General features: G+C 26.8%; 1 protein-coding gene across 26 annotated transcripts in view; it reads left to right on the top strand.

Moving 5' to 3' along the window:
- Positions 1–539: 539 nt before the first annotated feature.
- LOC107451236 (nuclear factor 1 X-type) overlaps positions 540–14,662 on the top strand; it is a 90,097-nt gene continuing 75,974 nt past the window's right edge. For 8 of the 26 annotated variants that reach the window (XM_071186196.1, XM_071186193.1, XM_071186187.1 and 5 more), the window contains exons 1-2: positions 540–775; positions 12,032–12,108. Coding sequence is in view for 7 of the 26 variants with exons in the window: in XM_071186200.1 (XP_071042301.1) it covers positions 12,073–12,108 (36 nt within the window). In the remaining 19 variants the exon portion in view is untranslated. Of the gene's footprint in view, positions 776–822; positions 1,421–12,031; positions 12,109–14,662 lie in introns of those variants that run through there. The other 18 variants (XM_071186200.1, XM_071186199.1, XM_071186195.1 and 15 more) reach the window with 13 other exon arrangements.

The following is a 14,662-nucleotide window of genomic DNA, read 5'->3' as shown; positions in this document are numbered from 1 at the left end:
TTTATTTAAAAATAAAGAAAAGTTCTACACTGATTTTAAAATTGATCACGCAAAAATTTGTCATTTTTTTTTAATAAAACGCAGTACTTGGGTACAAAATTAATTTGCAAAACATAAGTATGTGTTTTATACACAATTCCAACATGACTAACTAATTAAATTTATTCCATTTATTTTTTTCCTTTTGAACATGAATCAATATTTAATTATAGTTATCTTTTTCTTATACAAAATGAAATTTATGCTTTTTCAATAGGAGAAGAAGCAGAATCATGATTAAATCGAAAACTATAACAAAAATATTCTTTTCCGAAATTCTAATTCTTAATATCACAGTTTATTTTTTAAAAAAGATTCGTTATTATAGTTTTAATTCCACTTTCTCCTGTTAAATGTTTAAGAAATCCAGAACATCTTTTCAAAACAAAAACCTCCCGTTCCGAAATAACGGCGGTTTTTTCAAGTGGGATAAAAGATGATCATTATTCGCTCTTCTCATTGGTCGAGTCAGTTTGATTGACATGCGCGCTGGATCCTCTGAGCCAAAATCGCGCGAGAGAGAGGAAAAATATTTTACTACGCCACAGCTGAGAACATATACCTCACCGTCGAGATCGCACGCGCTTTACTGGGAGAACCCTTGACTATCGATCGATATACCGTGATTGATTTTTTGCCATTGAATAAACCACATCTACACAGTAAAGTCGCGGGCTGTGCGAGAGAGAAGAGTAACGAAATGTGGAGGAGTAGGTGAAAAGGAAACTAAGAAATGGTAAGTAACTGATTTTGCATTTACATTGTTGGTTTATTTGCTTAGGTAGTCTAGAAATAGAATCGCGAATTTTCAACTACGATTCGTCCGTCCCAGATGAAAGCGAAATCTGCGAAGCTTTCTTATTTTCCTTCCATTTCGAGCTTGCAGATGAATACGAACTTATCTTTTGGTATTCTAAGCCTAAAATAACGATATGATTGATACGGAAAAGCCCGTTTATTTACAGCTGCGTATCATAAACAGGATGTAAACATTGCAATTTTTGAATATCGTCTGCAGTACTGCGGATCGTTTAATGTAAGTGTTTTGACAGTGAATCTGGGTACTTGTTTCAATGCATGTATGGGTGGCGTGCAGGCACTTTCTCGCCTAACATGAGACATTCTAATAAGACGATCACGCCCGAAAATACTTGTGCTGAAATTGCGGATGGGTTCTACTCATAAATATGAGATTGGGTCAGAGGCGGGTACGTCTCAAATGGCGAATGGGGGTAGTGAAAACGATGTGATGAACAAATCGTCATGTTTATGTATCGTGAACTTTAGTATTTACTTTCTAACTCGTTGTTCTTAATGAGAGAAAAAAAATTAAGCTATAAATTTTAAATCACTCACCGGCAAAAGATATTTTTATTTATATGTAGGTGAAAGTAAAGTTTAGTGCATTTTTATACATTCTTTGGTTTGTTTATTTGTTGGTCTTTTTTTTCGACACAATTTATCCAACTGATGATAAATTAAACTAATTAAATAAGCCAATAATTAAGTTAATCGAATTTTCTAAATTACTTTTTCTATTAAATTGGTAATACATTTAAGCTATTAAACCACGAAAATGATTAAATTAACTATTCAAATTTTTTGTAACACATTTTTTTATTTGACTGACAATAAATTAAAATTATTCAAATAAGACAAAAATTAAACATTTCGTGTCTGTGAACTTTGTTTATTATTGTTTTTTCTAAATATGTTGTGAAATATAAATCCAATCTTCATATTTATTCAATGCAATATTTATCAATTGATTTTTATAGAATTTTTAGAATTTAAATTATAAATATCATTTCTTTTGACAAAAACATTCTTTAATATATCTCTGGTTTGTTTATTTGCTGATATTTTTTTCTCCTGCACATTCAATTGAATTGTTCAATGTGATATAATAATAAATAGACATAATTAAGTTATTCAAATTTTCTATTCTACATTTTCTATTCTACATTAAGCTATCCAATTGAGAAAAATATTAAAAAAGGTACAATTATGTTAACTTACAATTTTTTTGAATATGTTTAAAATGTAATTCTTATCTTGATTTATTGAATTTGCACATTATTTATTTCATTCAATAATTTATTTTTTTATAATTTTTAGAGTACCTATTGTTCTATTAGTTCTTAATTTATAATTTCTTTTAATATTTCTTATTTTAAATGTTGAATATTATACAAGTTTTGATGAAAAAAGAGTTTTTATATTTATTCCACAGTTTTACATGAACATAATACAAGTGTATGTAGTACGTAAAATATGAAAGGGGTCACTTTAATAACTTTTGTTCTAATGGTCACATTTTAACATTCTATGGTGTATCTTAAAGGTTCAAGGTTCTAACCTTAAATATGCTAACTAATAAGTGCAGGCACAATTTAAAGTTACGAAGTCAGACACAACTTACTTTTTCTGAATAAACTGAGTACCTTTTATTTTTTACTGGATTAACCACCAAAATATGAGGATAACCCATAAGCTGAAATAGGATCCCATTATTTTGGTTGAATGTCTTCTAGATAAATATAATTTAAGACAATTATAATATATTTTCAGAAATTAATTTGTGAATAATTAATTTTTTTGTTGTCAGAATTTGCTTGCATTTTAGCATCTTCTGAAAAATGTTGATTTTACGAAAATTTATTTACATTAACATACAATACAAAAATAAGTTTATTCTTTGACAGTTTCTATATTGATTTTGTGTAATGCTAGCTATGTTTTGAACTTATAGCTTCTTATAGTGTGAACTTATAGTGTGAATTTATTATTTTTATCAAGCTGTCAAAAATACAGCCAATGATCTGAAAAATAAGGTAATAATACTGTTTTAATCTCTTTCAAACTTTACATCCTATTCTAATTAAGCAATTTTTTATGCAATTTGTTTATCAATGAAAATCTAGAGTGGTACATTAACTTAATTTTATTGATATCATTCCTTATAAAGTTGTTATTACAAATATGTGATATCCTAATAATATTAAATACAGGGAGGCTGTATGTTCACATTTTAAAACAAATTATCTGAAAATCGTACTTGAAATTTTAGACAGATGATTATTGTTTTTATTGCGCAAAAAGTATCTTATTATGTCTATTTTTAGATAAAAAAGCGAAATAATTAGATATTAAATTTTAAACCAATTTTTTTTTAAATTAAAATTTTTGTATCCTTAAATGATTTATGTAAAGTGGTAAGTTTGTCCATAATTTTTTAATTATATAAATAATTATAAGATTTTATTTGTAAAATTAAATTAACGGATGGCATACTAATTATTCATTGCTCGTTGATTGTAATTTGTAATTTGCACATTATTCTTTACTATAAATCACATTTTGAATTTCCATTTATAAATTGCATACTAATTTTTAAAATCAAATACTGTTATAGCATGAATAGTTACACTTAACTGTTAGATATGGCCTTTAGATTTTATTTTTTACAACACTAATTGTTATTCTGGTATTATATTTAATTTATTAGGCTATTACTGTAATGTTTATCGGGTAAAAGTTGCAATAGTCAGTTGTACTTTCTTTCACTTCGTCCAATTTCATCTGGGTTTTTCCATTTTCTTCCTGTACGTAGGTTTTCTGTAAGGTAGATGATTTGAAATACCTTTTTGGATCTTGACTTTTAATGTTATTAAAATGTTTATAGTTAATATAAAACATTACTATTAGTGACTTTATACTGAAATTATTTAACAAATTATAATTGAAGACTTTATTATAACCCTGAGAACTTTATTCAGCTAGCATTGTTTTAAACATAGTCTGGGCTAATTTCTTTTCTAGTGCCTTTAAATATGCATTTTAATTTACTCTTCTTTCTTATTTTTATTTTTTGTGCTTTACAATCTTTCCATAAAACCTTGATACTAGATTTGCCAATATATTATGCAGAGTATTTTTTTTTTGTATTGATTTTTAAATCTGGTTTAAACTGAAATGTAAAAATATTAAAATGTAACTCTTTTTAAATAATTTTATTTTTATGCATACTAATAATTTATTATACAAAAACATAAATATTGTTTTAATATTTGTCTCTTTATATTTTATTACCAATAAAAAATTTTTTTCTCTTAAGTTAACGAAAAATAAAATAGTTTTGTTAATATAATAAGTTTTAAGATATTACGTTGTATCTAATGTTTATAGTACATATATTTAAGTAGTAATCAAATTAAATGTATGTCTGTATGTTATGTTGTGGAAATAAAAAAAACATTATATGCATATAATGTTTATCCAACTGTGCAGAAGAATTTAAAATCATATATTTAAAATTTAATTAGTATAATTTATATATCCCTTATAATTATGTTAGTTGAATAAATTGTAAATATGCTATGTTTATTTCAATTCCTATTACATCTGTGTAGTGCATGTGTAAAATAGTAGATATGCCGAAAAATATTGATTGTAAAATGTAATATTTTGTATATAGTTAAACTATAAAAAAATTTCCATTATCATTATTAACATATTTATACTTAATTACTGCAATATTAAAATGTGACATTATTAAATTTTGTTTTTTAAAAAGGAGAGATCTTGGTTTGAATAATAGATATGCTAAAAACATATTAATTGTAAAGTGTATTTTACAGTTATATTTTATATAGTTATAAAAAAAAATTCCATTATTATTATTAATATATTTCTTCTTATTTGCCACAATATTAAAAAGTGACATAATAAAATTTATTTTTTAAAATGGAGATATCTTGGTTTATTTTACTTCAATAAATATATGTGTACAATTTATTCATGTTTCTTAAAAATTTTAAAATGTGTTGCAATCAATGGTATGACACCCACAGGGATTTTTTTTTTCTCCACAGATATAGTTTTAAGGCCTGTTTATTTCTGTTACTTGATAAGTACTTGAATCAGGGTTGGAGTTTTTGCCGACAAAAAGGGTTTTTTGCCAGGACAGTGGTAAAAACCGGCAAAAACCAAATTATCTAAATTGCTGATTAAATATTATTACAAAATACTTGAAACAAATTTAAATCAATCATAAGGAATAATAATTTTTGATACATTACATTAAATTTTTTTTTTTTACATATTAATAATTAATATAAAAGCAATAATTTTTAAAATATTGAAAGTTTTTGACCTCTTTTCATTTTAGAATCCTTAAATAAATGTTTTTTTTACAAATAAATAAATATTATTATTTGTATAATATTATTATTATTATATTATAAAAAATTATTATTTGTACAATAATTAACTACACATCTTAAAAGATATTTTATGCTTTAAATTATAGTTATATTAATTTAAAATAAGTTCATTTCACTGGAAAAAAGAGAATAATCGCAAATTTTCCAATCAATAATGTTTTAAACTACTAAAATGATATATTATTACATTATGATTTAATTATGGAATAATAATTTTGTTAATTTTTTTGTAATTATTTATATTTATAGTATATATTTCAATTTTAGGAATAATTTTGTACCAAAAATGTGTTTTTGTCCTCTCATCTTGGAAAATATAGGTTTTTGTCACTTTTTGTCAACTTGCTTGACAAAAACCTGTTTTTGCCAGGACGGTTTTTACCGGTATTTACCATGGTTTTTTCCACCTGCGGCAAAATCTTTCCCACCCTGATTTGAATTATTATTATTATTTTTTTAAAATTTTATTTGTTTTAGTAATATTTAGTTGAGCATGTTATTAAATTCTACAGTCAACTTAAATACAGTGGTATACTCTCGATGTCTCAAAGTTGAAGGCACGCTAAAAAATTTAGAGATAGTGAGTTTCCGAGATAACTTCACAACTGAATATATGCTATAAGGTAAAAAAAATATATTCTAAGTCTAAATACCACAATGATAATTTTATTTTTGAAAGTAAGACAAAAACAATTATGTATTAAATATAAAGTAATTTGTTTACAATAAACTTACATTGTGATTTTTCTGAAAAAATTCATTTTCTATTTCGTAAACACGTTCATATTCGTAAACATAAACCATTCCACATAACAAGGTTTTGGAAAGGAATTCTTCAACATAGGGATTCAAATTAATATTAGGTGGGTGTGTAATGCGAAGGGGGAAAATATTTTTTCTGACATAATAAGGTTTTACGATGGATGTTCAAGATATTGAGAGTTTTATAACAATGATAATTTTCTTCTCATTTTAACTAATAAGATTTTTCAAATTAATTTCAATTTAAAAACTATAACATTAAATATTTTTCTCTTTGCTTTTGTTCCCCTCCCGTTAGTCCTGCTCACCTTCTTAATTGTTTCGGCAACTCCTGGAGGAGCTGTGGTTTGATTTGAACAGGAGAAGATTTTCGATTTTCATAGGTGATGGGGTCTTTTGGACCTGGTGTTGGCTTTCCTACACCAGGGGGATGAGTAATAAAATTAATTTATTTTACCGAGGTGAGTAAAAATTGATAAAAAAGGAGGGGGCAGTTCTCAAGTCATGAAACTAGGTTTGCTATTAAACTGGCCTGTTATAGAAAAGATCTAGCTGTTTGGTTTTTATTAAAAAAAAAAAGAAGCTTTCGTTAAAAAAAATTATTATTTTAACAGATAATAAATTTTTCTTAAAACTGGAATATGAATAAAAAAGAGTGTTTTTAAGGGTTGGTGATTTATTTTTACACAAAGGGCAAAGAGAGCTTATTTATAGGGATCAAAGGGAAGGCTGTCCATCTAAAAATGCTTCAGGAGAACACAGTTAAATGTTGACCAAAATAATCAAATAATTTTCCTGTTTAACATAACAATCAAAACAGTTTAAATATTAAAGTTTTGTTTTATTATAATTGAATTAATTTAACTAAATTATTACTAATCATAAATTAATTTTTTAAATTTATTTATTCACTTTTATACAAAATTTTGGCCCATTTTGAATCTAACAATATTAAAATCATTTTCAAATATCTAAATTTATTTAATGAATTGAAACATATTTTAACTATGCAGTGCTTGTAAAATAACAATAACTCATCGTGCTATAATTAAGTTTTTTTCAAGAAAACTGTCTGTATTTTGTTATTTCTATTCATAGTATGAATTTTTTACAATTTTGTTTAAAATATATTATTTATAAGGTCACAATTTTATGAAAAAAAAATTAAAACCATCAAGACTAGTTTGTATGTTGGATGAAAATGTAAATTAAGATTTGTATACTTTTATGCTTCATTTTTCTACTCAGGGTAAGCATTAAAGATCACCCTGTCCTCTTCAACTTGCGTTTACTATTTAATAAATTTTTTTTTTTACTTTTTAAATTTATTTTTATAAATAGGTTTTAAAATGATTTAAATTGTATGATTTTCATAATATATACTTCCTTGAATAATTGATGTTTTTGAATTAATTGAATGCATGTTTTAGCCAGTTAAACTAAGCAGATTTATACAAAGGAATAATTTTTCACTATTGAAACAACCCAATCATAATTCTCTTCCTATGACCTTCACAACTCTCTCTTTGTGGGTTGCTAAAACCAGTGTGTAGGATATTTCAACAAACATATATTTATGCTAATCCTCTTAAACACAATAAAAATCAGTTTAAAATCATGTTTACTTCAAATTATTATTATTTTTTTTTAAAACTTAAGTAAACTAGTTAAGCTATTTTGCTGTTATCTTTTTTAATTCTGTAATCTGGTTTTGTCAGATTTTTTATTTATTAATTTATGAGAAGAAAGAAATCAAGAATGAAATGAATAATGGAAAGTAAATTTAGTACTGCTCAATCATTAAATTATCAGGGCTCCTACTGGTTAGGGAGAAGGGGGAAAATCTGGAATTGTTAGAGAATTTTATTTTGTCTTAAAAACAGGAAATAGTGAGCAAAAATTGCAATTTTTTTTATAAAAAAAAAGGAGGAAAACTCCCAACAATGTACCTAGAAAATAGCCAGTCTCAAAATTATCAGTAACAGTGATCAGTTGTTGAAATTGGAGTTAAAAATTCTAACATCACTATTTGTTTTAAAAATTTCATATTTTAGTGAAGCTTCCATGCTTCTATTCTCATTCAATGATATTTCTTTGCTCCCAAAATCTAATATTTGACATTACAAATAAATATAATCAAAGTTGTCTTATGAAAAATTGCATGCTATAGATAAAATATGGTTTGGATTTTTATTGAAATTTTCCTGGTATACCTGGAAAAGTTAGATTTTTTTTCCTGAAATTGACAGGGAATCCTGGATTGTGTAATAAATAAAATTAGGTCGGGTAAAGTGGGAATAAAATGAAGCTTTTTTTAAAAAAGGAATACCCTAAAACTAAGTCATTAAATTTATTTTACTGAAAATTCTGATGCATTTAATGTACATTGGACTCATATAGATTAAATGTGAAGCATAACTTAACTAATTTTTTTGATTGTTTTCTTGCAGGATTGCATTTAAAAGAACATGTTTTGATATACCCACTGGTATAGTTCTAACATTAGTATATATTTTACTAAGGAACATATGTAAATATTATTTCAGAAATAAAAATGCTCTTAATTAATGTATCAAGATTATGTTTAAAAAAATAAATCCTAACATTTTTTCCCCCTTTGTATTATTAAATAAAAGAGTTAATGTTCATGGCTATCAAAATTAGGTTTCACTTCGGATGCAGTATATTTTTTTGAACTCTACACAATTTCATCAAAAAGCAAAGAAACTGTAATTGGTTTTTGTTTATTTAAAATATAAATGAGAGTGATTTAAAAATATATATCCCTATCATACAACACGTAGCTAAGCTTAACCATATACAAACTTTACCCCATTTCAGACAACAATAATAGAACTTTAAAATTTATTCTTAAATTTCTATGTAGATCTGTTTTTTGAATATCCCTCTACCAGTTTGAACTGAAATTAATGGTTTTTGCTAGTTTTTTTTATGATATTCAACGAATGTTCACAGACAACTTAAACTAATGTACTCTAGAAGTTGATCATAAACGGATAGTTTGCAAACAATAAGTTTGTAAAACTGAAATAAAAATGCTTGCAGCAATCCCAGTAAATATCTAAAAAAATATTTAAACAAATTATCACAATTGAAGAGGAGTAAAATAGATTTTTTTAAAATATGCCCGCTTTACCCCACCTTACCCTACATGAATAATAGAAGTTCTGTTGATTAACAGCAGGCCGTGCATGATTTAAATCACATGATTTAAAAAAACAAACATTGCTGTAAACCAACTGATTTTTTTTAAGCATTAATTTATATCAATTTTTTTTCTCCACAATATGATTTGTAAATATATTCTTTAAGTTGTGATTCTTTTTAGTTCTTTTTTTAAAGTCTGACTTTATATTTAACAGTTTTATCTAAACAAAAAATGAAAGGGGAATGTATTTGACGTTCTAAATAAAATAATAATTAAAGAAACCAAATGTGGATAAAAGTGTCATATAAGTTTTAAACTATAATTTTCTGTTTACAGGGGTCTGTCCAGACATTTTGTGAAAGGTCCGTTTTTCGTGAAATTGTGAAAAAATTACTCACATTTTTTCAATCAGGGTCCGCTTTTATGAATTTGTGCAAATAGCGTCCGTTATTGCAAAAAAAAAAAAAACTTTTTCAAGGATTTTTTAAAATGTAAAGACATACATGATAATGCTCAACACTGTAAAATTATAATTAAAAAAATTAAATTTTAAAAAATAAACAACAANAACGGTTTTATCTAAGCAAAAAATGAAAGGGGAATGTATTTGACGTTCTAAATAAAATAATAATTAAAGAAACCAAATGTGGATAAAAGTGTCATGTAAGTTTTAAACTATAATTTTCCATTTTCTGTTTATCAAACAAATTTGCTTTTAATAAACTTGTTTCAATAGTGCCCATTTAGTTTTAAATTTATTTAAATGTGAGTATTTCTTTTAAAGCTAATTGTAGAAAAGAGTGGGGGTAAAATCGGGTAGTGGGAGTAAGACTGGGTACCTCGATTGTATTGAAATTAGTTCTGTTTTCTAGTGGACAAACTCTGAATAACACTTTACTACACATTAAAAAGAACCTATTTGTGTGTCGCTGCTGATTAATTCACAGCGTCTGTCTGTGTAGATAAGTTTGTTATACTCTGTCAATTCTCTAAAGCTCTTTTGTTTCTAAACCTTATTTATCGGTCATCACAGTTATAGAAATCATTTTTGGTCCAGCTTATCTAAATTATTTTTAGTTATAACAAGTTATTTTTTGTTAAATACTGTATTATACATTTACTACAGATTCATACCTTAACAAACAATAAGATTTCGACCATTAAATGCACTTTTTTTTGTTTGTTGAAGTTTTGATAATCTCTGCTCTTGGTTTAGACCGGTTTAGCCCTCAACCCCTTTATGTGAGTCTATGCTTGGCTTACAGAATCTGCAGAGGAAGAAGATAACTACATCCAGGACTGATCAAAGGTTTTACTGACCCCATGGCAGTATTAATTGCACACTCCTTCCCAAAAAAACAAAAAGTCTTATATTCATATTTTGTAGAATTGTTGAAACCCTTTTATTCATTATCATAGTTGTTATGTAAATATAAAGATATTCTCTGTAATTTTCTTTTTCAAAAACTAATTAATAAACTAGTTTTTTTTTTTTTTTTGTAAAAAAAAATGGTAGGTTCCTCAGCATTCCTGGCCTCAGGCATTTGACTCACCCCCTTTGAGTACGGTTTTGACTACATTGTATGTAAATTACGTACATAATTTTCTTAATTTGTCATATTAAGTAGAAATGTCAGCCTTTTCACAGAAATTCTAATGTTTCTAAGTTTCTTATGGAATTAACATGTTTACTGGATTTACTGCATTAGTGGGGTAAGACAGGATGGTTTAACCTTTTCTAGAAAAAAATCATTTATGAAAAAAAAGTAGTACATCAATGAGATTTCAGGAATGAATTTCTTGTTTAAATCTGATTATTTCTAGTTTGAACAGTTAAGCTTCAACAGACCTTCAAATCTATGCTGCTTGGTTTTGCCTCCATATGTAGTTAAGTGTAAATAAATAATAAAATTTATTTACAATTCATGAGAGAGTTGAACTGGAATGTTATTATGATTTTATTCAGTGTTTAACTTGTAGCAAGTAAATAATATTTTTGAACCATTTTAGGTGGAAACATTGAATATCTTAGCTATAATATTGTTTTTGAATAATATTGATTATTACCAATACATTTTTAGAGCTTTGATTGAAAAATATATTTAAAAAATTAAAATATTCTTATTTAGATAAACAAAATACGATTTTTATTTAATTTTTGTATCATGATTTTTCCTAGCCTGATTACCAAGTAAAAGTTTTTAACCAAATTTTTAAGTTTTCATTGCAAAAGTTTTTTTTCTTTCTGAAATAAAGGGGAAAAAAAAGTATTTTCTTCTGATAAGGGAATGTTTATATATGTTGTCACCTTTTTTAAAAAAAATATTTTTGACCTCCACCCCTTTTGTTACCTAGTGTCATACTTCGCCATATCCTGATCTCTCGTTATTTTACGTCTTACAGTTTAGAAATAAAACATTGTCAATATAGATTATTCTTTAAATTTTATTAAGAATAATCTATGAAGTGTAATGATATTTGTGGGCATGAAAAAATGATTATTTGTGTTTTTTTTTTAAAAATAAATGTTAGATGAAAAAATAAATGCTTGCAATTATTTAATTTGCTGAGTTTAAATGTTCTTAGGAGAACCAAATCACAATTCTTGTTACCCCATCCTCCTTTGTCACAATTTCATATGATTGTTACGTAACTGTCAAAAATATTAAAATTGTATAAATCTTTAATTTCTATTATCATTTTACTAATCTGTTTTAATTCTAAGTATGTCTTGTTATTACGATAGTCCCATAAAGTTTAAACTTCAATCTGAGTAAATTAGCTATTTTTAAGTTATCATTTATCTTGATCCAATTATTCTTTTTCTTTAATTTAGGAAACTTATCTTCAGGTCTACCCGTAAATGTTTTAAGATTGATGGGTCTTGAGGAGTATCTTAGGAAACCTTACACGGTATGCTTCAATTTTTTTATTTTTAAAGTTACTGTGTTTGATCTTTTTTAATATATTGTTCTCATGCAACTTTAATTCATGGTTTAATTGTTTTGATGTACTTTTTGTATTCTCATTATTAAATTGATTTTAATTTTCTTTAAATACAGCATATGAGTTTATTTTATGATTGAATTTACCACCATTGCATTCTTTTTAATGATATGAAAGAAATCTAATTTGTTAACTTATGTGCTTTTTATATTAGTAGACTGATTTCTCATCATATTACTTGATGGAGGCAAAAAGTATAAAAATGGGCATTTTTTTGCCTTCTCTGCCGTATGACCAAAGATATAATTGTTAGAAATTTAAAATTACTGATAAAACTATAAAAGTAATTTCTTCTTCTTTTTTTTTGCACTAAAGTTAGACTTCAATTCCTTTTAACTTAAAAAATAATTTATTACAAACTTCAAAAGAAGGCATATATCTGTTTAAAAGGAGAGTAAAAATATTAATGTAAAAATCTGTGGTAAAAATATATATTCATAAATCAATAAATAAATGAATGTTTAAAAAATACAGAATTTAGACTAGTTTTGATTTTGTTATTTTCCTTTTCATATATTAAAGATATTTGAATTTCAGCTTTTTTACAATTTTCTTCAGTTGAATACTCTTAACCCTTTGATGGTCGCATAATTTTAAAGAAAACGTTCATAAAATGTGCATTTTTTTCTTTTATTCAAGAAAATTATATAAAACTAATATATGTATATATGTACAATATATGTATCCATTTTTAGTTTTTGGGTTAATAGCGAATATACATGTTTGTTGATGGCTGACATCTAGCTTAACTATCTCTATAGTGATTAGAAATAGTCTGCTACTATCATTTGGTATATAAATTGAGAAATAAGCATGATTCCAGGCATAATAAATAGTGTCTTAATCTTTTTGATGTGTAACTTTTAAACATGTCACCTTGGAAATGTCGCAGGCATGAGAAATTGAGAGAGATGCATCGCCCTTCCATCTTGATGGGAGAGAGAAGGAAAGGTTAAAATACTTAATATAAAAATCTTTTGTGAGTCTTAACTACAGTTTCTTGCTTATTGGATTAGTTTAATACAAGTACTATGTCATTAAGTTAATTAAATGTTTTATGTGTATACTTTATCCATTTGGAAATCTTAACAATTTTCCTAAATATCTTTGGAATTGGAGTAATTTTTCTGACTGCATCTCACACAGATTAAGAATACGTAGATAAATGTTTTAAAATTAACCTAAATTTTTGAAAAGAATACATAAATTGTTAGTTATTAAATAAGTTATACTTCAACCTATCACATACTCTCAAGGATTTCTTGTGACAGTTAAATAATTTTCATTACCTTAATATATAATTGTTGACTGTAGTAAGCTTTCCTGGAGAAAATCGTTTGAGGTGCTTTAGCACTCTCAACTAATAATCACTAATTTTGTAAATACCATAATGCTAGATCACTTGTTATAGTAAATTAATTTATTTGAATAGTTCTAAAAAAAGGGAAAAAAAGTGTTTAATTAATGACATTTATTTCATTTTTAAATGACAGTTTTTTAACTAGCTAGCCCCTTTATATTACTCATATTAAAGTTTTCAAAAAGAATTACTATGTTGCTGTTTTATTTCCTAAAATTGTTTTTTTTTCTTTCTGTTTCTACTTATATTTAAAGTGCTTGGATCAAAATAATGATGAGCCACATTTAAATGTTTTCAAATGTTTTTTAGTACATGTTTGACTGGAACTTCCCCTCCCAATTTCTGTATACACAATAAGTTGTTTTTGTGTATTTTGTTATGAACTGAAATTTCTGGATGCTTGTATAGCAATTGTGTAGAAACATTATTAAAGGGTGGTAAACACAGTTCCCAGTAGAACACCGAAGTCAAGCATCACTGGCTGTGGTCAGTAAGCGTGTGGATGACCACTTTGATCAGCCTGCGTATTGACCGTGGGTGTGCTGTATCGGTCCTCGTTAAACTGTTCTACCGTAAAGTGCTCAACTTAGCACGCAGGTCGTCTACCAAAGCAGGGGAACCATCCCCTCTGCAAGGAATCAAAATTGTGATGGCGTGTCTTTGNGCGTGTGGATGACCACTTTGATCAGCCTGCGTATTGACCGTGGGTGTGCTGTATCGGTCCTCGTTAAACTGTTCTACCGTAAAGTGCTCAACTTAGCACGCAGGTCGTCTACCAAAGCAGGGGAGCCACCCCCTCTGCAAAGAATCAAAATTATGATGGCGTGTCTTTGTAACATCCTCAGGGATGTTTCCCAGACTGTCGCCAATAGTCCATTGTGCATCTCTAGTGTGTAGTAAATAAACAACTTCCAGCTGGGATAGCCTTGTTGGTAGGGCACTGCTCCCACGTCCAAGAGTTTGTGGGTTCGATCCACACCGGCCGAAAACACCCCGTGCAAATGGTGACTGATGGACGTTAAATCTGTCGAGTGTCGTCCTTCATGTTCCCATTACAAATCAATACCTCTGAGGGCACTGTTCCAGGAGTTTCCTTGTCTT

The sequence above is a fragment of the Parasteatoda tepidariorum genome, chromosome 10 (genome assembly GCF_043381705.1).
Source record: "Parasteatoda tepidariorum isolate YZ-2023 chromosome 10, CAS_Ptep_4.0, whole genome shotgun sequence".
NCBI classification, from domain to species: Eukaryota; Metazoa; Arthropoda; class Arachnida; order Araneae; family Theridiidae; genus Parasteatoda; species Parasteatoda tepidariorum.
The sequence above is the reverse complement of the archived record's forward strand: the minus strand, read 5'-3'. Positions and strand labels throughout refer to the sequence as shown.